This window comes from Gadus chalcogrammus, chromosome 18 (assembly GCF_026213295.1).
Source record: "Gadus chalcogrammus isolate NIFS_2021 chromosome 18, NIFS_Gcha_1.0, whole genome shotgun sequence".
Classification (NCBI taxonomy): Eukaryota; Metazoa; Chordata; class Actinopteri; order Gadiformes; family Gadidae; genus Gadus; species Gadus chalcogrammus.
Genome location: NC_079429.1, coordinates 8,841,065 through 8,866,361, shown reverse-complemented (window position 1 = coordinate 8,866,361; position 25,297 = coordinate 8,841,065). Strand labels below are relative to the sequence as shown.

The 25,297-nt window shown below is 39.3% G+C and overlaps 2 protein-coding genes and 1 long non-coding RNA gene across 3 annotated transcripts in view; 1 reads left to right on the top strand and 2 right to left on the bottom strand.

The window, feature by feature from the left end:
* LOC130371810 (A disintegrin and metalloproteinase with thrombospondin motifs 14) overlaps positions 1–4,331 on the top strand; it is a 44,974-nt gene extending 40,643 nt beyond the window's left edge. The window contains exons 23-24 of the mRNA XM_056577677.1: positions 1,332–1,505; positions 4,296–4,331. Coding sequence (XP_056433652.1) covers positions 1,332–1,505; positions 4,296–4,331 — 210 coding nt within the window. The remainder of the gene's footprint in view (positions 1–1,331; positions 1,506–4,295) is intronic.
* A 626-nt stretch (positions 4,332–4,957) lies between these two features.
* On the bottom strand, positions 4,958–5,360 carry LOC130371969 (uncharacterized). Its single transcript, XR_008893270.1, has 3 exons — positions 5,247–5,360; positions 5,099–5,140; positions 4,958–4,999 (listed from the first exon to the last, which is right to left on the bottom strand). It is a non-coding gene; the product is annotated as an uncharacterized LOC130371969 (long non-coding RNA).
* Positions 5,361–5,374: 14 nt separating this feature from the next.
* tbata (thymus, brain and testes associated) lies at positions 5,375–12,359 on the bottom strand (the record flags this gene model as incomplete). Its single annotated transcript, XM_056577676.1, has 7 exons — positions 12,298–12,359; positions 11,848–12,097; positions 7,635–7,796; positions 7,399–7,481; positions 6,654–6,806; positions 5,721–5,802; positions 5,375–5,412 (listed from the first exon to the last, which is right to left on the bottom strand). Coding segments are annotated over exons 2-7 (720 nt in total), but the record flags the coding sequence as incomplete, so codon positions are not given.
* Positions 12,360–25,297: the final 12,938 nt, after the last annotated feature.

Below are 25,297 nucleotides of genomic sequence, written 5' to 3'. Positions count from 1 at the left end.
TTTTTAGCATCTGAAGTTTTAACCATTCATGTTCCATATAGACCCTAATAAGGCTTTGGATAAAAGGTGGCACCTACCTCAGAAAGTCCTTATGTGGGGGCATGGCCATGGGCATGGCCTCCAAATGAGCAGGGACTCCTCCCACATAGAAACGGGGCGTGTTTGCAGCTGTATCTGACGCTCAGGAAGTCCCGTTGGGCAATCAGATTCCGAGCCGTCTCTGCCGACAACTCGTGCGTAACCATGGTTTCAGTTGAGAAGCGTTTGAGCCCCTGCTGACACACAAGAGAGATCCTATTTCTTATTGGATGATTTATTACAGTTGCTGAGGATAACGTTACATTAATTACATAAATTGGATTGGACATACTAACAAACTATCAGGAGGACCATATCCCATGTTTTTTCTATCCAGTATAATTATTATTACATAAGTCATAGGCCTACAAAGGCCTCCCAAAGGAAATAGTAACAAAGCAAAGCAGGTTATTTCAATTGTGATTTATTTATTAGGATGGCTTTTTCCACTGCAGCCTACATTCTGCTCACAATACAAACCCCTGCTGGTTGTCAAACAGTGATTGGGCAAGAGATCAGCGTGATGCAACTGCTGGGACAGATCAAACTGCCAAGGTGGATGAGCCACAAGGTGGATGAGGCAGACAATTCACAGGAAAAACCTTTGTCTGAAGGTTGTTTATCGAAAAGTTTGTGCTCTCAACAATTCTCACTGTTAATATGGCTTTGACAAAAAACATTAAGTTATGATAGATATATGGATATACATATACTTAAACATTGCAGAGGCCAAAACGGAATGGAAGACGGAGATGCACAGGAAGTCATCATCCGTTTGGTGTCTTCCGATGTCCTCTAATGTGTGTGTGTGTGTGTGTGTGTGTGTGTGTGTGTGTGTGTGTGTGTGTGTGTGTGTGTGTGTGTGTGTGTGTGTGTGTGCGTGTGCGTGTGTGTGTGTGTGTGTGTGTTTGGGTTTGTGTATGTGAGCTGCTTTGTCTCATGAATCAATCATTGTACTGTTCTATCTAGCAATATTTCAGTTTTCTTTGTATCGACTGCTATTTGTATCGAATGTCAATTTGAGGAGCTAGTGTGTTTGACCCACAGCCGATAGGTTCTGCCGTCGATTCCCGCAGTCAAACCAGTGAGCGCCCTTGTTCGAAGACACCTAGCCACCTAGAGCTGCTTAATCATGACATCTGATTCAACTGCCTTAAAAACATACACTGAATAGTGCAATTTGTAACTGAAAGCATTGTGCCTTTTTCTTTTGCTGATACTTACTGTGATACTTGCTGCACTGTGTTGTCCAGGCCAATGGCGACGTGATCACTAAGGTGCTGCTGTCGGGGGCCAGGGAGGTATTCCGGCTGCAGGCGGTGATGGATGCCAGTGTGGAGGAGCTCTACGACATCCTGTCTGTGCGGGTTGAGGAGGCGCACCGATGGAACAATAGCATTCAACACGTCAAGGTGACAGCGGAGGAGGTGCGACCAGCGAGCCGTCAAGAGGGACGTCGGGGTGGCGGTCAAAAATGTGAGGGAGGCTATGCTTGGAGAATAGGTCTCGTGTGTTGCCATGGTGAATTTATGATTATAAGTTTTAAAAAAAAGAAGTAGGCTAGACAAATTGTAATGTAAAAGGTAAAGAAATACACATGCACCTAAAGGTAGCTTCGTTCCTTTCTCCAGGTGAAAGGTGTGAGCATTTGGAACACCACTGTATGGCTTTAGTCGTCTTGCATTCTTGCAGACGCGTCCACCTCACGCATTGTGTATTAACTTTGCCATTCCAAAACCAGCCATGGCCAATCTATAAAAGTCTCCACAAAAGACACTCATAGGGCCCAATTTAACGGTCTGAAACGCAAGTGAGAAGCGCCAAGCGCCAGTAGCTTTGTGGGCGGTTCTACGGCGATGTCGCTAGTTTACCGGCGCGAAAAATGACTCTTTCGCCCGGCGCATTTCTAAAAAGGGTTGGTCTGAAGTAGCCTAATTACCCGTAGGTGTGGTTTGGGCGTAACGTGCAACAAACCAATGAGAGTGCCAGCTCCCATCCCCTTTGAGCCACCATGAGCGCATTTGAATCTGACGAGTTTATATTTTGACAGCGCGTCTGCAGTCTCCGATGAGACAGATGCACATGAATTTCAAACTGCAAATGGCTCAGTTTATGGCAAAATAATATGGCCTAATTCACACATGGAATAAGGTTTTCTTCCACAACTTCAGAAATTCTGAGTCCTCAAATACATTTCGGCAAAGAAAACGTATATGATTATGATATGCGGTAACTGTGGTTCATGATGGTTAATGATATAGGCCTACCTAATACATTATAAACATCGTTTCTTATCAGTATTGTATGCATTATCGTTATCGACTTGTGTTCCTAATATGCATGTGTCCCCCCGTTAATTGCCATGGACTGTATTATGCGTTACGTGTTTAGTTTGCGTGTGGCCAATTTTAAACAGACGGACGCACACACGCGCGCCCGCATTTATTCATTCTTTTTAACTCACTCGCGGTAAAACAATGTTTTCTCACGATCAAATACACATCAATCCTAAAAGTTAGGGCATGTACACGATGTCTGTGTCAAGGAAATATGTGTTTGCTGTACGGTGTTTGCAGATGCATTGATTTAAAAGTACACCTTATTACCGCTGTATCAGCTGTTCTTTCCCAAATAAGCATGTGTGGCTAGGTAGATGAGAGAAGCAAAGTGTATGCGCGAGGTGCACAAGCAACATTATGCATGCGCCTTTAAAATAGCATCTGAAGTGCGCCACTGACTTTAAACCAGGTATTTTCTGGTTTGTAGCGTAAGTGGTTTATGAAACGTCAAAATAGCAACAGGGAACGTTTGCGCCAGAACACGCCTTATCCTTTCGCCGAGCCGGGAAAAGCACGCTCTGCGCCAGTTGCAAACTAGCAACGACACATGCGCCAGTGATTAAGTCAATTGCGCCGGATGCAAGATAGGGCCCGCCATAGTCGTCTATTTTTTGTTAATGTCAAGCCTAAAAAACGTTGGTGTACTGCCGAACGTGTGAGCCACTCTGAGGATGCCTGGTAAATGCTCGGAGTGCGTCTTCCTGTGATCATGCAAAGACACAAAATGCACCAACTCAAACCATGTGTCTCAGTACAGGAAGAAAGGCCCAGGTGAGTTTCCCGCCCCTTTTTATTGAATCCCGCACATTGCCTGGGTCCTAGTGCTCACTTACGCTTTACCTTCCCTGCGACACACATATCTTTAGAACACAGTGCCTCCTGCAGATATGACATTCCTCTCCTCACTACATATGGTATAAAAAGATGACGGAAGGACGGCTACAGAAAATGTAGCCGTCCTTCAGAGGAGACGTAAAACCGAGTTCCTAACTCACTGAGGTCATAAAAGATCCCAGGGCACTTATCGCAAAGAGTAGGGGTTTCCCCGGTGTCCTGGCCCAGCCAGGCTCATTCAATCTGGCCCCCTAATCATCCTACTGTAAAATTGGCTGACTCATTAATCCCCTCACTCTCCACCTCGAGCTGGTGTGTGGTGAGTGTTCTGGCGCAGATTGGCTGCCGTGCAGCCAAGTGGGTGCTACACACTGGTTGGTGGTGAGTGAGGTCCCCCCTTCACTGTAAAGCGTCTTTGAGTGTCTAGAAAAGCGCTGGATAAATTCAATCCATTTTTATTTTTATTATTATTATTAACTGCAGCTCTAGAGATGAACTAATCTGGAGATCCAGCCAAAATAAAAAAGAGAGCTTTTGGCCACACACTTCCCCCTTAAAATACCAACAAAAAACTTTTTTGAACAAAAGAGGAGGCAGACAACTGACAACCAGAACATCAGTTACACTGAACAAATGATGACTCCAAGAGCATGTTTGGATAACCGATAAACTAAAACAACATGACATAGTGCAGAACCAGCAGGCATCTCCCCACTTCCTCCCCATTAGTTTTTTGGATGTCCTTTGGTTGGATTTGAGCTCAGTTAGCAGCTGGTGTTCCCAGCAGGCGATATTTTTGTTTAAGGTATTTTAATGTTATTAAAACAAATAATTCAAAAATTCACAACAATGATAGTAATTAACAATAAGCCTAAACAATAACAATGTTTTGTGCACTTTCCGGCAACCATCTCCCATCTGACGGGTACTCTACATAATAATACTGCATTAGCAAATTGGCTGTAAAGGAAGTATAAGCTGAAGAATGACCATAAAAATGACCACATTCTGGACTTACATTGTGAATATGTGGGTTACATGCAGGCCTACGACCACAGCTCAAAACAGAAGCCGGTATAACGTGACAACGAGAAAATAACTTGTCATCATGACATAGCCAACCTATTTTTGTCATGATAATGAATTAATGAACACATTGTCTCTCTACTCATTCATTTTTTAATCCTGAGCCTCAGCTCATCCCTATAGGGACCAAATAGACAAAAGAAAGAAAGGATGAGAGATGAGAGACAGCCTTAGGTGGTATAGCATTGCCGGTAATCTGATTTATTTAAGGACTTGTATCTAGGGACAACTTCTTCAATGATGCAAGAAGAAACCAGTATCTTCCAATTGCAAAATAACTTATGAATGATGAAGAAACGAAAATGCATAAAATCATGTTATATTATTTTATTATACAGTATTTTATGTCATACACAATACATGTGTGTAGATTGCATTCAAGCACATTGAGCTGGTTTCATCCTTATGTCGCAATTGTATTGCTTTCTTTGTCATACACTGCATTTATGTTGTGACATAGCACAAGCCATAGTAGCCTTGTTCCATTGTTCCATAGAAAGAATAGTTACCTTTACTCCCTCTTTGAGAAATGTAAGAAAAACAAACTTATATGTTCTTATATAAAATATATATATTCAGAACACAACATTTCGATGTAAACATACTATACTGTTATTCCTCTTCATGGTGGATCTCAAGGACCTCTGCTTCTCCAATCCTCTCTGTGAAACAGGTGAAGCACACAGCGTCTTTGTGTGTGGAAGATTCAAACAAAGATTTGCACAGCAGCATAGTTGGTAATCCATAACCCTTCCTCTTACCTGGTCGGTCCTCAGTGGAAGGAACGCTTGGCATGGCTCAAGCTGTGTCAAAAGAACACACAAATAACCACAATTGTTACGAGTTGTGCGCTTTGCCGAGCACGATGTCGTTGGAAGTGTGTGGGTCGGAAGAGCGCTATAGGCTAACCTTGATCCCTGTTGCTTCCTGTGGGCCTGGTCTGATAAAGAACCCTGTGTAGACAGTGTGGTGGAGCAGGGATGTAGCGGCTGGAAGTGTTCAATGTCCCCATGGTGGCCCAAGGCTTTGAGGTCTACCATGGCCTGCTGGATCATGCCCATCACTAGGTCCTTCTCTGTGGTTAGTTGTTAGGAGACATGACCACTATGATGCATGACGATACTGATAATGATTAGAATGATAATAATAACCATAATATTTATATGGATATTTATAATAATGATAAAAAATAAACGAATAATGCAACCATACAATCGAATAATCATAATCGAAATATATAATATAGTATAATAATAATAACACAAAATTAAGACAATTCTATATTCAGAAGTGAGCGCAAACAAAATCTATGTAAAAAAAAAAGAATAAACTTCATGAAATGTTTCATTTTGAGAAAGTACAAGAGAAGAGTCAGCATGTTACCTCTCTGGCCCGCCAGCAGAAGCCACCTCTGGACCTGAGATAAGGAGTCCGTCTGCAGGATCTGACTCAGCACCTCCAGCACCTGGCCAGAGGGGTGGGGGTGGACTTACTGACTCATTCATTTACTTTTTCAAACCTACTCCTTTCTCCCACATACTTTGTGCGCCTAATATTATACACGGATAGGTAGACGATATCAGAAAGAGGTAGGAGTTGGCAGGTGAGGTGTTGGGTAGGTGTTGGGTAGGTGTCGTGTAGGTCATGTGGAGGTAGCTGAGGTGTTGGGTAGGTGTCGTGTAGGTCAGGTGTTGGGTACAGTAAGTGAGATGGAGGTAGGTGGGGTGGGGGTAGGTGAGATCGAGGTAGGTGTTGTGTAGCTGAGGTGGAGGTAGGGGTAGGGTGGGTGAGGTGGAGGTAGGGGTAGGGTAGGTGAGGTGGAGACAGGGGTAGGGTAGGTGAGGTGAAGGTGGAGACAGGGGTAGGGTAGGTGAGGTGAAGGTGGAGACAGGGGTAGGTGAGGTGAAGGTGGAGACAGGGGTAGGGTAGGTGAGGTGAAGGTGGAGACAGGGGTAGGGTAGGTGAGGTGAAGGTGGAGACAGGGGTAGGGTAGGTGAGGTGAAGGTGGAGACAGGGGTAGGGTAGGTGAGGTGGAGGTGGAGACAGGGGTAGGGTAGGTGAGGTGGAGGTGGAGACAGGGGTTGGGTAGGTGAGGTGGAGGTGGAGACAGGGGTAGGGTAGGTGAGGTGGAGGTAGGGGTAGGGTAGGTGAGGTGGAGGTGGAGACAGGGGTTGGGTGGGTGAGGTGGAGGTGGAGACAGGGGTAGGGTAGGTGAGGTGGAGGTGGAGACAGGGGTAGGGTAGGTGAGGTGGAGGTGGAGACAGGGGTAGGTGAGGTGGAGGTGGAGACAGGGGTAGGTGAGGTGGAGGCTGCTACCAGCAGCTCTTGGTCGTAGAGCGGCTGAGCATGGTGAGCCTGTCTCTGGGTGGAGGTCCTGCGCTGGTAGGCCTGGGCGGAGGGAGGGATTATCCTCCCGGTCCGAGCCGAGTACTGGGTCTTTCTGCGGGCCGGTTCGTCCATCGGTGGCTTCTTACAGACAGAGGTGAACATGAAATCCTTTCACTTTATTTTTATTTTTCAACAGCTAGTTCAAAGATATTCGGTATATGGTCATAATAGCAGCACTATCAGAGTGAACATCTAAAGACAAGGAAGTACACTATAAGGAAGATTGAGACACAGTTTTAAGCAGGGCTCAATTTTAATTTCCCTTCGGTACTATGTCTGGGTCTGCGAAAGGCTAGTGGGTATTCTCCGTCCAAATTTTGTTCGTCCAATCAGCGAACAGAGGGAGTGACTGAGAACGATGACGTTAAAGTCAGCTCTCATTGACGGACATCTTCACGCACAGTGTTTGGTTTGTTTACAGCCTGCGCGCAACGTGATTCCCGGCCAAAACGTTAGCGATTGGTTATGGCAGATCCAGAGTGGCACTGGGCAGATCCAATAGTTTTAGACATCAACAGACACCCGGCTTCAGGTGAGCTAATGTCAATTGAGTGGGTCCAGACTCTTTGTGCAAATTAAATGAAGTAAGAGAGTCTGGTAGGACCAGGCTAGGGCTAAAGGCCACAAAGGCATGAATTATGCATCACATAAAGAAAATGGTAGCTCAATGTACCAATGTGTTCTTTGCTCTAGAGGCCAGATTGACCTTCACAGCCAATTCTTTAAGCTCCTCCCTCCAGGCCTCCGGCAAAAGTCCTGGATGGTAAATAAATGAATACACAAAAATGATAAATAATTATTCATACGGATAAGTAAAAATATTAATAATAATGTAGATTTATATATAAACCATTTTTTTTCATTATTTGATAATTTTCTATTGATATATATGTATAAATAAATATATACCTGGTTTGCTCTGATGACTACAACTCCCATATGGACTTAGGGGACCCAGCGGCAGAGGGCAGGCCCTGAAACCAGTTTGGCTTTTGATGAGTGGATGAGGGAACAATGACGTGGTGACACCCCAGTCATCTCTCACCGTGCACACCAGATTCCCGTTAAGCCCTGTTGGGATCAGAAGTTACCATGATCAAATGCATTATTTCGAGCACATATGCACATCATTGTATTGCCTGATGCCATAATAGTGAAATCAATGATGCAATTTGTAGTGGTGCTTTATCTCTCATTTCAATACTTCATCAATATGATTATTCTGATCATGAACATAATTGTGGTGCCCCCTCCAGCACTTGGGGCCCAACGCGCAGTCCTTGATGCGTTGGATTTAAACAACAAGGACTTATCTCAAAGGTTAAAGTTAATTTGGGGGCCAAGCACAAAGTATGAAGGCAACCGATTGTAATCGTTAGTTTTATTAGGGGTCCTAGGGATCCCTCCAATCATCATCAATCTTGGTGTAGTCAAAGGCACGTGGGTGAAGGGGAAACTCTCCAAATTGTATCCAGATTAAAACAAACTTTGGATCGCCATATTTCCTGACCCCTTCCACCTACAGTCATGAACTCCTGTCGGAGACATTTGTCTCTCCTCATGTTGAACAAATGTTCCTAGGAAACCCAGAACCTTTAACAAAATGGACGCCGGTCCGCCAATTTAGCCCAATCAATGTTAGGTGCCAAAAGGCAGGGTTAACCTAAGTCAATCATCACCAAACTTGGTGTACTTAAAGAAGCATATGTCAAGGCTAACCAGGCTAAAGTTAATCTAAATAGGACCATAGGGGGTGCTACAACAATTAATAAAAATGAAACTTTAAAGATGCATAACTCCTCAGCCCTACTGATGATGTACAGTCATGGAATTTTGTTCACCCATCACCAGATCCAAACTGAGGCTATTCCAGCGTTATCAACCGTATGCAAACAAAAAAGGTCTCAATGGTCATCGCCAGGGTCTTTATGTTCTGCGTCATGGTCTAAATGGCCTGTCAGGGTCTTAATGGTCTGCGTAAGGCTGGTAAAATGCTGCTTGCAGCTCTAATTTAGATTGTATTTGTTAGTTTTCTTGGTTCTCTGTCGTAGGAAGTGAGATCAAGCCATGTGGGTTAGGGCTAGGGTTAAGGTTGGGAATCTTACACCTCCATCAAAGCATACTTTCTCTTGTCCTTATTTTTCAGTGTAGTACTTGCTTGAACTGGCCGTTGCAGTCGTCAGTTTGTTTAGCCTTTCGTGTAAATGCCTGATTGCCTGTTATCAAAAATGTATTAAAAGAAAAAGAAAAAAGTTTATTTAAGTGGCGGGCATTTGGCAGGTGGCTCATGTGGAGAAATGAAGGCTCGCAATTTAAAGCCATTTCCTTCTTATTCTCCTGTGTGACCTTGCTTAATCATTAGTATTACCACTGAAATCAATGTTGTTTTCCATCCTTCAACAAGCGACTATGTCACATAACCTCATTTCACATGCTTTTTATAGCTTCAGAACACTCTAAAAGCTAAAAGCCTTCCAAGTACTGTCACTCGAAACTCATCTCATGCCGAGGCAGCCTCACAGCCTGGTTTGCCACAAACCACCTATCAAATCATCAAGATACAAAGTGGCAGAACCTTGCCCCATCACTATGAAAAAAAAAACATGAAGGCAAGAGGCCCAAAGAGGAAAGGACTGTGGGGTCACAGCATTTAGAGCTTTCTATTCTGTCAGAAAGTGATGCATAAAAAGGTATATGTTAGAAACTTTTAATCATGAAACAATCACGCAAGACCAATACAAGCAAAGTCTGTGGATCAGGGGGTGTAATGGAGTGAAGTCTGGACTCCATTACACTTAATAATGCAAACTATGGCAAACAAAGATTAAAAGCAATCTCTAAATAATCCACATGTAAAGGCAATATATACATACACAAAAAAAATGACGGGAATAAAAATGAGAGCCTATATACCATTCATCCACCCATTCGTTTCAATGTTAGATATTATATATTGAAAGTGCTTCAAAAGTGTGAACGCATCAAAGGCAATCCCTCGAGGAGGAAGAGGAAGAACCCTGCTGGGAACAAGCAGCAAGTCCTGCTTTCTATTGCCACTCACACCTTCATCGTTCTGCAATAGGATATTGCAGAACTGTACGGTACTTTACTGCTGTCATTCCCCGCAAACCATGCATTGTGTGTTTTTCATGTGTGTTAAGTGTTGTACTCCTTGTTATTTATGTGCCGTTTTGGCTTTCTGTCTTGTAATGTTGTGTTGTTATGTTGCTGTGTAATACATGTGAGCACACCAAAACAAATTCCTATCAACTGTATTTTATATACTGTTGAAATGGCTATAATAAACTTGACTTGACTTGACTGAGATAGAAAAATGTATAAGGAGATAAAAAAAATGTACAAAAATAACCTGCGTTTAATGAAATAATTGTAAATCCGTTTTCAAATGTATTAATCTGTGAAAGGTGAATATGGGACTAGGTACGAGACCCGACAACACTAATGTGTTTTTATTTAAGAACACCATCATGATGGCTCACTGGGTAGAGCGTGTATCCTATAGGCTCAGTCCTCAACGGAGCAACCGGGGTGCTGATCCTGGCCGTGGTTTTGCTGCATGTCCTCCCCTCCATCTCCGATACCTTCCCATCTATCTCACTCTATAATAAAGCATCAAGATGCAAAAGTCAATCTTTAGAAGAACACCCTCGGGATGGAGGAAATGGATCAAATGAAACCCACTGTCAGTATTTATCCTAGCCCCCGGATGTTAATGCGCATGCACAATTTGGTTCAATTTCACAGGACTTGACTCAGGAGTTGACTCAAAACTGAAATGGTTCACATGAATGAATTCTTATGTTTTAGATTTAGGTTCAGGCTTAGGCCTAAACCAGAGGTTCCTGTGTTATTGTGTAGCCTGCCCTGATGGAATTATCTGGATGGCAGCCATGGTAACAGCTGTTTAGAATTTTGTGAATGCTTAGGAAGGGCGCTTGCTTCCTTTCTTCATTCCTTTAGCGAAGGGTACATGAAGCCATCCTTTAAGAAAGAAAAAGAGATAATAGCGTCCCAGAATTCCTTACGGCAGCAACATATAAAGCAATGCACCATTCACGAAAACAAACAAATAACCGACCAATTGCTTTTCATACATCCTACTGTGAGCGTATGTGTGGATGAAGACTGGGTTAAGCAGCCTCACCTGGATTCTAAAGACTCTGGGGCTGGGTGAGGCTGGACACCTGTCGCACATTGAGTAATCAGTGTGCTCAGGATGAACCTGCCATCTCCACGCACACTCAGAGATGTGTGTTGAAGTGTCATTGTCATGTTCGTTTGTCGAAACTTTTTGCTAAGTGGAGTGTGGAAGACACAAGGCGGCGTGTAGCATGGAACTTTTCAGACAGCCGTCAACCACACACACTCCTACACATTCTAATTGGGCTTCATGTCGGAAAAAATGAGTTGAGGCCGAGCATGAGCAACTTTTCTAAGAGCAACAACTATTTTGTTTCACTTTTGTGACTTGGAGCTTATTTCCCTCTTTTTCCTTTTTAAAATTCAACCTTGGTAATGTAGTCGTATTTTCTCCCCGGTTGTTCATGTTATCATGAAATGCATGAAACTACACAGTGAAAAGGCCCGGGGCGAAGTTCCATCATGCGCTTTTAGTAGTCCATTTTTGGAATATTTAAGTTAAACTACGGAAGATCCCCGTCTATAACCTAATAACATAGCCCGAGTGTAAGTGCAGTCGGACTCTCTTAACACCACGGTTGTCTTGTCCTGAGTCCTTATGAATTCTCCTTTCCGTGACCAGGTGACCCCTTCGATCGAGGTCAAGAAAAAGTGGTTAGGAAAGGACATAGGACGTAATTTTCCCAGAGCCATACTCTTCAACTAACCGGTGTACTGAACGGTGTATTTGTTTTTCTGATTGTTTTATGCTACTGTTGCCGTTTAGTGAGCCCGCTGCTAACTGACCGACATCACACAGGTGACTCTTACGATCTCCGGGACGTAAGGTCCCAAAACACACCTGCAATTAACGCTCGCCAAATGGGCTGATTCGTAAATATTCGAGATTGCCGCTTTATAAAATTGGATCTTTTTTTCTGTCTCTCTCTCCAATTGTTTTGGGTTCGTTTGTGTGGCTCACCTTGGATATGTGTGACCCGATTAGGGTGCGGGTTGTGCCTGGAGAAGAACGAATGGTGACTCATGGTTCCGAAGCGTGGGCTACTTTTGATCAAAGTGCGGGCACTATGAGCGCTGAAGGGAACCTGACAGTAATTGCTGACAGAAATCTCCTCCGTGTTTGACCGGCTGACCGGACCGGGCAGTGTAGCAGCGGTCGACATGCTGGAGACACAGGTCACGGATGGCTACGATTGGCTGCGACGAAGAAACTGAAAGAGAATGTAAATATGTCATTAAATCAGTCAGAGGGCGTTCATAACAGAAAAGGCTCACGTCTAGACGGGAGGAAAATGATAGCTGAAGGGATCCGAGTGGCAACAATACAAATCAGCATATAACAAAAGGCATCACGGCAAAGAGTTTTTTTAATTTAAACATAGCTTTTTTGTTTGAATTTGTGTGCGCTTACCTTGAAACAACCAGCTTTTGTGCGGTTGTCTTGGTCCTGCACGGGCAATGTTTCCAATGTTGCTAAGGAACCTGTCTGGTCAACAAGAAAGAATAGTTACCATGCACAATGAACGGCTCGCCTCCCACACAAAAGATTAGCATTCAGGCCATTTGACCTAGCACACAAACTAAACTATGTTAATCTGCACAATACTTTAGCTTTAAGCAGACATAGCATCTCTATTAAAAATAATGAGGTTACAATATTTATTTCATCTGCTAAATTGCAAGATGTTGGTGTTGAACCAACCATAAGATATTTGCAGGCTTCAAATGGTGAACAAGCTATGAGCTATTTGAAGGCTTCCTGTTGAACCAGCTATAAGTTATTTTCAGGAATTACCTGTTTAAGATGACATATTATACCACCAGGTGTGAGTGTGATTAGCCATTACAAGCCATTTTGAAAATCTGCCTCTTCTGACATCCCAATTGGGCGTTTCCAACTTGATGTATGACGGATAGATGAGCAACGTTTGCTACAGTCCACTGGGTCGGTTGGTGGACTGATCTATCCAGTGCACATCAAGGCGGACACGCCCACTTGGGATTTCAAAAGAGGCAGATTGACAAAACGGCTTGTAATGGCTCATCTCACTCACACCTGGTGGTATAATATGTCACCTTTAACTTCCCATGGGAGTGACATGGGGACCATCTGCAGAAGAACATGTTAAAAGTTTCCAGGTAACACTTTATATTAAGGATATAATGAACCATTGATTAACCTTAGTTAATGCAGTCATAAGCATTCCCTTAACAGTTAACTAATGGTCAAGCAATCATTAACTAACTAATGTAATGTTAACTAAGGAAATGATGTACATATTGATTAAGGTATTAATATTAATGTATAAATTATTTAGATGGATAGATAGATAGATAGATAGATAGATAGATAGATAGATAGATAGATAGATAGATAGATAGATAGATAGATAGATAGATAGATAGATAGATAGATAGATAGATAGATAGATAGATAGATAGATAGATAGATAGATAGATAGATAGATAGATAGATAGATAGATAGATAGATAGATAGATAGATAGATAGATAGATAGATAGATAGATAGATAGATAGATAGATTATTGTCCCCTTGGGGAAATGTTCTCTCAGTGAATAGAAAGATACACATGACCGTTAACCACGACAACAACATACAAAACCAACCACTGACAAATCATATTTCCCATGTAGCACAAGGACACATCTAAGGTTGTTGGCTTTTTAAACCAACAATTAAAACCTTATTTTTAGATGTTTGTAAAGCTGATGGATTCTGGAATGAATGACTGTTTTGTCCTATTTTTGGAGAGGGCTGGGTATTGAAACGTGGTTACCTGAGGGTAAAAGTTCAAAGTGGTAAAAGTGGGTGTTTTGTATTTGCTAACATTTTATCTGCTTTACTCAGTATGCTCTCTCTGTAGGTGTGTTCCACATTATTCAAATTAGTAGACAGCTTGCTGGCAGTGGTCACTATTTTCCTAAGCCTACTCTTCTGTGCTTCTGTTGCGCTGCCGAACCAGCAGATTATGCAAAAGGTCAAGACACTCTTGACATTAAGCAGTGTAGAACATCTTCGCCATTTTACAATCAAATAAGATCAGATTTTTCTGTATTTTCCGTGTACTGCTCCTACTTTAACTTGTTGTCTAAAATCACCCACAGATACTTATACTCATGGACAGACTCTATGCGCTGTCCTTGGATAATCGTTGAACGAAATGCTTTGTCTCTCCTAAAATCGATTTATAAATTAGGGTTAACCCTAACCCCTATGCAAAGGATATGCAATAATGCTTTTGCTGCATTAATAAATTGTAGTTAATGGTAAATTTACTATACCCTTATTGTGAAGTGTGTCCTGAGCCTGACGCAGGTGTCCTGCAGGTTTGGAGAATCATACCCCAGCAGTCACTGCAAAAAAGCGCCTTTTAAAAAAAAAAAAATCACATTTAAGTGCTTCTGAATAAATATAAAAATGTGATTTTATTTCAGTATTGTATATTGAATACATTTGCACACACCTAAAGTCGGCTTTTAGTAGAGGCTTTTAGTAAGTTCAGTTCGGAGTCTTTCGGGTGAGTCAATATAACATTGAATTCCATTTCACTTTGGGGAGCACTTATATCTGGTGCCCCCACCAGCTGGTTGACGTCAGAGTTGCGTTGATTTTTTTATTTATTACTTTATTTAAAGTAACAAATTAAAGTTAAATTAAATTTAAAGTGCAAATGAGTCGGCTACTACTAGTACTTTTGAAGGCTGAACGTTAAAATACTTCTTAACTTAGAGAGATGGCAGCTGCAGTAGTTCGCAATTGGACCTCCTGGATTCCTGGTCACCAAATTCCCGTAAGACCACTCTCTCCCACCAGTCCTGGCTGCGGACTCGCATCCAAATTCCTCTTGTTTGTGGCGGAGCTGGTGGTAAATATAAAGATCTGACGAGAAATTGACGTTGCTGCGTTGTCCTCCTCCTTCTTAATTGAAGGAGCAGGCTGAGAACAGCTCTCTCCTGCTGTGCTTTCATTAAAATCAAATTTAAAATCCCAGATAGTGATAAGACATCCATTATGTTGCCGCCGGTCCAGAGATGTGTCAGGTGTGCGCGAGAGACATAACGGACACTTTTGTTACTGCCATGTATACTGTACATTCGGATCACATTTTAGGAACAGATCTATGCCGCATAGAAATCTATGCAGATTAGATGTGCCATGTAAACGCGGCTACTGCTGTTTTTTATTGGTCATCAAGAAAAAAAACATAAGGGGTAACACTGTTGTTTTTTATTGGTCGTCATGAAAAAAAACATAACGGGTAACACTGTCGTTTTTTTATTGGTTGTCATGAAAAAAAACATAAGGGGTAACACTGTTGTTTTTTATTGGTCTTCATGAAAAACCACATAAGCGGTAACACTGTCGTCTTTGTCAAATAAAATATAAGTCGTTTTTTATGGTCGTCATGAAAAATAACATAAGGGGTAACACTGTTGTTTTTTATTGGTGGTCATGAAAAAAAACATAGGGGGTAACACTGTTGTTTTTCTTTGGTCGTCATGAAAAAAACCACAAGGGGTAACACTGTCGTTTTTTATTGGTCGTCATGAAAAAAAACATAAGGGGTAACACTGTTGTTTTTTATTGGTCGTCAAGAAAAAAAACATAAGGGGTAACTGTCGTTTTTCATCGACCGTCATGAAATAAACATAAGGGGTAACACTGTCGATATTTATCAAATAAAACATAGGGGGTAACACCGTTGTTTTTCTTTGGTCATCATGAAAAAAAACATATATGGTAACACTGTTGTCTTTGTCAAATAAATTATAAGGGGTAACAGTGTCGTTTTTTATTGGTCGTAATGAAAAAAAAAAGAAGGGAAATAATAGAAATACACACATACATTTTAATGTCATGTATATCCTCTTTATTGATGATTGACTATTGTGTATTGTCATCGCCTCAGTGGTGCAGTGGAGTGCACTCTGCTAACCCACTGGAGACCGCGGCTCAATTTCTGTGGAAAACACAGTATCTTTAATTTTAAACGTAATGCTATCATGTCTATTGCACTGTCATATATAACCTCAGACAAAATTGAATTACAAGTTTCAGTGGGAAGTGGTGAGAGCTGTAAGCTAACCCCCTGGAGACAGGGGTTCAAGTCCGGTTGATGTCCTCTGTTGGAAGACTGTTAATTCTATTTCATGCGAATTATAAAGTCAAGTATAACTATTGTGATGACTTTATTCGGTGTCTTGATGGTGCATTGATAAGTTCGGAGGTTAACATTGTAAACAGCTCAGGTTCGGATCTACGCAAAAACGTGGACAGGGGTACAACTTTCATTTTTTATTGGTCGTCATGAAAAAAAAGAAATTAATTGTCCTTGTCAAATAAAATATAAGGGGTAAAACTGTTGTTTTTCATCAGTCATCATGGGAAAAAAACATAAGGGGTAACACTGTCGTTTTTTATCGGTCGTCATGAAAAAAACCATAAGGGAAATAATAGAAATACACACATACATTTTAATGTCATGTATATCCTCTTTATTGATGATTGATTAATATCTTTTGTCTTCGCCTCAGTGGTGCAGTGGAGTGCATTCTGCCTAACCCCCTGGAGACCGGGGTTCAAGTCCGGTTGATGTCTTCTGTTGAAATGTAGAAATTTATCAAATAAAACATAAGGAGTAACACTGTAGTTTTTTATTGGTCGTCATGAAAAAAAACATAAAGGGTAACACTGTCGTTTTTTATTGGTCGTCATGAAAAAAAACATAAGGGGTAACACTGTTGTTTTTTATTGGTCCTCATGAAAAAAAACATAAGGGGTAACACTGTCGTTTTTTATTGGTCCTCATGAAAAAAAACATAAGGGGTAACACTTGTTTTTTATTGGTCCTCATGAAAAAAAACATAAGGGGTAACACTGTTGTTTTTTATTGGTCGTCATGAGAAAAAACATAAGGGGTAACACTGTTGTTTTTTATTGGTCGTCATGAAAAAAAACATAAGCGGTAACACTGTCGTTTTTTATTGGTCCTCATGAAAAAAAACATAAGGGGTAACACTGTCCTTTTTTATTGGTCGTCATGAAAAAAAACATAAGGGGTAACACTGTCGTTTTTTTTGGTCGTCATGAAAAAAAACATAAGGGGTAACACTGTCGTTTTTTATCGGTCGTCATGAGAAAAAACATAAGGGGTAACACTGTCGTTTTTTATTGGTCGTCATGAAAAAAAACATGAGGGGTAACACTTTTGTTTTTTATTGGTCGTCATGAAAAAAAACATAAGGGGTAACACTGTTGTCTTTGTCAAATAAAATATAAGGGGACACTGCTGTTTTTTATTGTTCGTCATGAAAAAAACATAAGGGGTAACACTGTCGTTTTTTATTGGTCGTCATGAAAAAAAACATAAGGGAAATAATAGAAATACACACATAATAATAATTCTTTATTTCAGACCCAGGAGGATCCATATCAACACAGACAAAATAAACAAAAATACATTTTAATGTCATGTATATCCTCTTTATTGATGATTGATTAATATCTTTTGTCTTCGCCTCAGTGGTGCAGTGGAGTGCATTCTGCCTAACCCCCTGGAGACCGGGGTTCAAGTCCGGTTGATGTCTTCTGTTGAAATGTAGAAATTTATCAAATAAAACATAAGGAGTAACACTATTGTTTTTTATTGGTCGTCATGAAAAAAAACATAAAGGGTAACACTGTCGTTTTTTATTGGTCGTCATGAAAAAAAACATAAGGGGTAACACTGTTGTTTTTTATTGGTCCTCATGAAAAAAAACATAAGGGGTAACACTGTCGTTTTTTATTGGTCCTCATGAAAAAAAACATAAGGGGTAACACTTGTTTTTTATTGGTCCTCATGAAAAAAAACATAAGGGGTAACACTGTTGTTTTTTATTGGTCGTCATGAGAAAAAACATAAGGGGTAACACTGTTGTTTTTTATTGGTCGTCATGAAAAAAAACATAAGCGGTAACACTGTCGTTTTTATTGGTCCTCATGAAAAAAAACATAAGGGGTAACACTGTCCTTTTTTATTGGTCGTCATGAAAAAAAACATAAGGGGTAACACTGTCGTTTTTTTTTGTCGTCATGAAAAAAAACATAAGGGGTAACACTGTCGTTTTTTATCGGTCGTCATGAGAAAAAACATAAGGGGTAACACTGTCGTTTTTATTGGTCGTCATGAAAAAAAACATGAGGGGTAACACTTTTGTTTTTTATTGGTCGTCATGAAAAAAAACATAAGGGGTAACACTGTTGTTTTTTATTGGTCCTCATGAAAAAAAACATAAGGGGTAACACTGTCGTTTTTTATTGGTCCTCATGAAAAAAAACATAAGGGGTAACACTTGTTTTTTATTGGTCCTCATGAAAAAAAACATAAGGGGTAACACTGTTGTTTTTTATTGGTCGTCATGAGAAAAAACATAAGGGGTAACACTGTTGTTTTTTATTGGTCGTCATGAAAAAAAACATAAGCGGTAACACTGTCGTTTTTTATTGGTCCTCATGAAAAAAAACATAAGGGGTAACACTGTCCTTTTTTATTGGTCGTCATGAAAAAAAACATAAGGGGTAACACTGTCGTTTTTTTTGGTCGTCATGAAAAAAAACATAAGGGGTAACACTGTCGTTTTTTATCGGTCGTCATGAGAAAAAACATAAGGGGTAACACTGTCGTTTTTTATTGGTCGTCATGAAAAAAAACATGAGGGGTAACACTTTTGTTTTTTATTGTCGTCATGAAAAAAAACATAAGGGGTAACACTGTCGTTTTTTATTGGTCCTCATGAAAAAAAACATAAGGGGTAACACTGTCCTTTTTTATTGGTCGTCATGAAAAAAAACATAAGGGGTAACACTGTCGTTTTTTTTGGTCGTCATGAAAAAAAACATAAGGGGTAACACTGTCGTTTTTTATCGGTCGTCATGAGAAAAAACATAAGGGGTAACACTGTCGTTTTTTATTGGTCGTCATGAAAAAAAACATAAGGGGTAACACTGTCGTTTTTTTTTGTCGTCATGAAAAAAAACATAAGGGGTAACACTGTCGTTTTTTATCGGTCGTCATGAGAAAAAACATAAGGGGTAACACTGTCGTTTTTTATTGGTCGTCATGAAAAAAAACATTAGGGGTAACACTTTTGTTTTTATTGGTCGTCATGAAAAAAAACATAAGGGGTAACACTGTTGTCTTTGTCAAATAAAATATAAGGGGACACTGCTGTTTTTTATTGTTCGTCATGAAAAAAACATAAGGGGTAACACTGTCGTTTTTTATTGGTCGTCATGAAAAAAAACATAAGGGAAATAATAGAAATACACACATAATAATAATTCTTTATTTCAGACCCAGGAGGATCCATATCAACACAGACAAAATAAACAAAATACATTTTAATGTCATGTATATCCTCTTTATTGATGATTGATTAATATCTTTTGTCTTCGCCTCAGTGGTGCAGTGGAGTGCATTCTGCCTAACCCCCTGGAGACCGGGGTTCAAGTCCGGTTGATGTCTTCTGTTGAAATGTAGAAATTTATCAAATAAAACATAAGGAGTAACACTATTGTTTTTTATTGGTCGTCATGAAAAAAAACATAAAGGGTAACACTGTCGTTTTTTATTGGTCGTCATGAAAAAAAACATAAGGGGTAACACTGTTGTTTTTTATTGGTCCTCATGAAAAAAAACATAAGGGGTAACACTGTCGTTTTTTATTGGTCCTCATGAAAAAAAACATAAGGGGTAACACTTGTTTTTTATTGGTCCTCATGAAAAAAAACATAAGGGGTAACACTGTTGTTTTTTATTGGTCGTCATGAGAAAAAACATAAGGGGTAACACTGTTGTTTTTTATTGGTCGTCATGAAAAAAAACATAAGCGGTAACACTGTCGTTTTTTATTGGTCCTCATGAAAAAAAACATAAGGGGTAACACTGTCCTTTTTTATTGGTCGTCATGAAAAAAAACATAAGGGGTAACACTGTCGTTTTTTTTTGTCGTCATGAAAAAAACATAAGGGGTAACACTGTCGTTTTTATCGGTCGTCATGAGAAAAAACATAAGGGGTAACACTGTCGTTTTTTATTGGTCGTCATGAAAAAAAACATGAGGGGTAACACTTTTGTTTTTTATTGGTCGTCATGAAAAAAAACATAAGGGGTAACACTGTTGTCTTTGTCAAATAAAATATAAGGGGACACTGCTGTTTTTTATTGTTCGTCATGAAAAAAACATAAGGGGTAACACTGTCGTTTTTTATTGGTCGTCATGAAAAAAAACATAAGGGAAATAATAGAAATACACACATAATAATAATTCTTTATTTCAGACCCAGGAGGATCCATATCAACACAGACAAAATAAACAAAAATACATTTTAATGTCATGTATATCCTCTTTATTGATGATTGATTAATATCTTTTGTCTTCGCCTCAGTGGTGCAGTGGAGTGCATTCTGCCTAACCCCCTGGAGACCGGGGTTCAAGTCCGGTTGATGTCTTCTGTTGAAATGTAGAAATTTATCAAATAAAACATAAGGAGTAACACTATTGTTTTTATTGGTCGTCATGAAAAAAAACATAAAGGGTAACACTGTCGTTTTTTATTGGTCGTCATGAAAAAAAACATAAGGGGTAACACTGTTGTTTTTTATTGGTCCTCATGAAAAAAAACATAAGGGGTAACACTTGTTTTTTATTGGTCCTCATGAAAAAAAACATAAGGGGTAACACTTGTTTTTTATTGGTCCTCATGAAAAAAAACATAAGGGGTAACACTGTTGTTTTTTATTGGTCGTCATGAGAAAAAACATAAGGGGTAACACTGTTGTTTTTTATTGGTCGTCATGAAAAAAAACATAAGCGGTAACACTGTCGTTTTTTATTGGTCCTCATGAAAAAAAACATAAGGGGTAACACTGTCCTTTTTTATTGGTCGTCATGAAAAAAAACATAAGGGGTAACACTGTCGTTTTTTTTGGTTGTCATGAAAAAAACATAAGGGGTAACACTGTCGTTTTTATCGGTCGTCATGAGAAAAAACATAAGGGGTAACACTGTCGTATTTTATTGGTCGTCATGAAAAAAATACATGAGGGGTAACACTTTTGTTTTTTATTGGTCGTCATGAAAAAAAACATAAGGGGTAACACTGTTGTCTTTGTCAAATAAAATATAAGGGGACACTGCTGTTTTTTATTGTTCGTCATGAAAAAAACATAAGGGGTAACACTGTCGTTTTTTATTTGTCGTTATGAAAAAAAACATAAGGGAAATAATAGAAATACACACATAATAATAATTCTTTATTTCAGACCCAGGAGGATCCATATCAACACAGACAAAATAAACAAAAATACATTTTAATGTCATGTATATCCTCTTTATTGATGATTGATTAATATCTTTTGTCTTCGCCTCAGTGGTGCAGTGGAGTGCATTCTGCCTAACCCCCTGGAGACCGGGGTTCAAGTCCGGTTGATATCTTCTGTTGAAATGTAGAAATTTATCAAATAAAACATAAGGGGTAACACTGTTGTTTTTTATTGGTCGTCATGAAAAAAAACATAACGGGTAACACTGTCGTTTTTTATTGGTCGTCATGAAAAAAACCATAAGGGGTAACACTGTTGTTTTTTATTGGTCCTCATGAAAAAAAACATAAGGGGTAACACTGTCGTTTTTTATTGGTCTTCATGAAAAAAAACATAAGGGGTAACACTTGTTTTTTATTGGTCCTCATGAAAAAAAACATAAGGGGTAACACTGTTGTTTTTATTGGTCGTCATGAGAAAAAACATAAGGGGCAACACTGTTGTTTTTTATTGGTCGTCATGAAAAAAACATAAGCGGTAACACTGTCGTTTTTTATTGGTCCTCATGAAAAAAAACATAAGGGGTAACACTGTCCTTTTTTATTGGTCGTCATGAAAAAAAACATAAGGGGTAACACTGTCGTTTTTTTTGGTCGTCATGAAAAAAAACATAAGGGGTAACACTGTCGTTTTTATCGGTCGTCATGAGAAAAAACATAAGGGGTAACACTGTCGTTTTTTATTGGTCGTCATGAAAAAAAACATGAGGGGTAACACTTTTGTTTTTTATTGGTCGTCATGAAAAAAAACATAAGGGGTAACACTGTGTCTTTGTCAAATAAAATATAAGGGGACACTGCTGTTTTTTATTGTTCGTCATGAAAAAAACATAAGGGGTAACACTGTCGTTTTTTATTGGTCGTCATGAAAAAAAACATAAGGGAAATAATAGAAATACACACATAATAATAATTCTTTATTTCAGACCCAGGAGGATCCATATCAACACAGACAAAATAAACAAACATACATTTTAATGTCATGTATATCCTCTTTATTAATGATTGATTTAAATGTTTTGTCTTTGCCTCAGTGGTGCAGTGGAGTGCACTCTGCCTAACCCCCTGGAGACCGGGGTTCAAGTCCGGTTGATGTCTTCTGTTGAAATGTAGAAATTTATCAAATAAAACATAAGGAGTAACACTGTTGTTTTTTATTGGTCGTCATGAAAAAAAACATAAAGGGTAACACTGTCGTTTTTTATTGGTCGTCATGAAAAAAAACATAAGGGGTAACACTGTTGTTTTTTATTGGTCCTCATGAAAAAAAACATAAGGGGTAACACTGTCGTTTTTTATTGGTCCTCATGAAAAAAAACATAAGGGGTAACACTTGTTTTTTAATGGTCCTCATGAAAAAAAACATAAGGGGTAACACTGTTGTTTTTTATTGGTCGTCATGAGAAAAAACATAAGGGGTAACACTGTTGTTTTTTATTGGTCGTCATGAAAAAAACATAAGCGGTAACACTGTCGTTTTTTATTGGTCCTCATGAAAAAAAACATAAGGGGTAACACTGTCGTTTTTTATTGGTCCTCATGAAAAAAAACATAAGGGGTAACACTGTCGTTTTTTATCGGTTGTCATGAGAAAAAACATAAGGGGTAACACTGTCGTTTTTTATTGGTCGTCATGAAAAAAAACATGAGGGGTAACACTGTTGTTTTTTATTTGTCGTCATGAAAAAAAACATAAGGGGTAACACTGTCGTTTTTTATTGGTTGTCATGAAAAAAAACATAATAGAAATACACACATACATTTTAATGTCATGTATATCCTCTTTATTGATGATTGGTTATTGTGTATTGTCATCGCCTCAGTGGTGCAGTGGAGTGCACTCTGCTAACCCACTGGAGACCGCGGCTCAATTTCTGTGGAAAACACAATATCTTTAATTTTAAACGTAATGCTATCATGTCTATTGCACTGTCATATATAACCTCAGACAAATTTGAATTACAAGTTTCAGTGGGAAGTGGTGAGAGCTGTAAGCTAACCCCCTGGAGACCAGGGTTCAAGTCCGGTTGATGTCTTCTGTTGGAAGACTCTTATTTCTATTTCATGCGAATTATAAAGTCAAGTATAACTATTGTGATGACTTTATTCGGTGTCTTGATGGTGCATTGATACGTTTGGAGGTTAACACTGTAAACAGCTCAGGTTCGGATCTACGTGGACAGGGGTACAACTTTCGTTTTTTATTGGTCGTCATGTATATCCTCTTTATTGATGATTGACTATTGTGTATTGTCATCGCCTCAGTGGTGCAGACAGTTGAGTGCACTCTGCTAACCCACTGGAGACCGCGGCTCAATTTCTGTGGAAAACACAATATCTTTAATTTTAAACAAAACAAAAAAAAATTGTCCTTGTCAAATAAAATATAAGGGGTAAAACTGTTGTTTTTCATCAGTCATCATGGGAAAAAAACATAAGGGGTAACACTGTCATTTTTATCAAATGAAACGTAAAGGGTAACACTGTCGTTATTTATCTGTCGTCATGAAAAACCCATAAGGGGTAACACTGTTGAATTGTATCGAATAAAACATAGGGGGTAACACTGTCGTTTTTATCAAATGAAACATGAGGGGTGACACTGTCGTTTTTCTTTGGTCGTCATGAAAAAAAACATAAGGGGTAACACTGTTGTTTTTTATCGATCGTCATGAAAAAAAACATAAGGGACAACACTGTTGTTTTTTATCGGTCGTCATGAAAAAAAACATAAGGGGTAACACTGTTGTTTTTTGTTGGTCGTCATGAAAAAAAACATAAGGGACAACACTGTCGTTTTTTATCGGTCGTCATGAAAAAAAACATAAGGGGTAACACTGTCGTTTTTATTGGTTGTCATGAAAAAAAACATAATAGAAATACACACATACATTTTAATGTCATGTATATCCTCTTTATTGATGATTGGTTATTGTGTATTGTCATCGCCTCAGTGGTGCAGTGGAGTGCACTCTGCTAACCCACTGGAGACCGCGGCTCAATTTCTGTGGAAAACACAATATCTTTAATTTTAAACGTAATGCTATCATGTCTATTGCACTGTCATATATAACCTCAGACAAATTTGAATTACAAGTTTCAGTGGGAAGTGGTGAGAGCTGTAAGCTAACCCCCTGGAGACCGGGGTTCAAGTCCGGTTGATGTCTTCTGTTGGAAGACTCTTATTTCTATTTCATGCGAATTATAAAGTCAAGTATAACTATTGTGATGACTTTATTCGGTGTCTTGATGGTGCATTGATAAGTTTGGAGGTTAACACTGTAAACAGCTCAGGTTCGGATCTACGTGGACAGGGGTACAACTTTCGTTTTTTATTGGTTGTCATGTATATCCTCTTTATTGATGATTGACTATTGTGTATTGTCATCGCCTCAGTGGTGCAGTGGAGTGCACTCTGCTAACCCACTGGAGACCGCGGCTCAATTTCTGTGGAAAACACAATATCTTTAATTTAAAAAAAAAAAAAAAAAAATGTCCTTGTCAAATAAAATATAAGGGGTAAAACTGTTGTTTTTCATCAGTCATCATGGGAAAAAAACATAAGGGGTAACACTGTCGTTTTTATCAAATGAAACGTAAAGGGTAACACTGTCGTTATTTATCTGTCGTCATGAAAAACCCATAAGGGGTAACACTGTCGTTTTTATCAAATGAAACATGAGGGGTGACACTGTCGTTTTTCTTTGGTCGTCATGAAAAAAAACATAAGGGGTAACACTGTTGTTTTTTATTGATCGTCATGAAAAAAAACATAAGGGACAACGCTGTTGTTTTTTATCGGTCGTCATGAAAAAAAACATAAGGGGTAACACTGTTGTTTTTTGTTGGTCTCCATGAAAAAAAACATAAGGGACAACACTGTCGTTTTTTATCGGTCGTCATGAAAAAAAAAATAAGGGGTAACACTGTTGTTTTTTATCGGTCGTCATGAAAAAAACCTAAGGGGTAACACTGTCGTTTTTTATTGGTCGTCATGAAAAAAAACATAAGGGGTGACACTGTT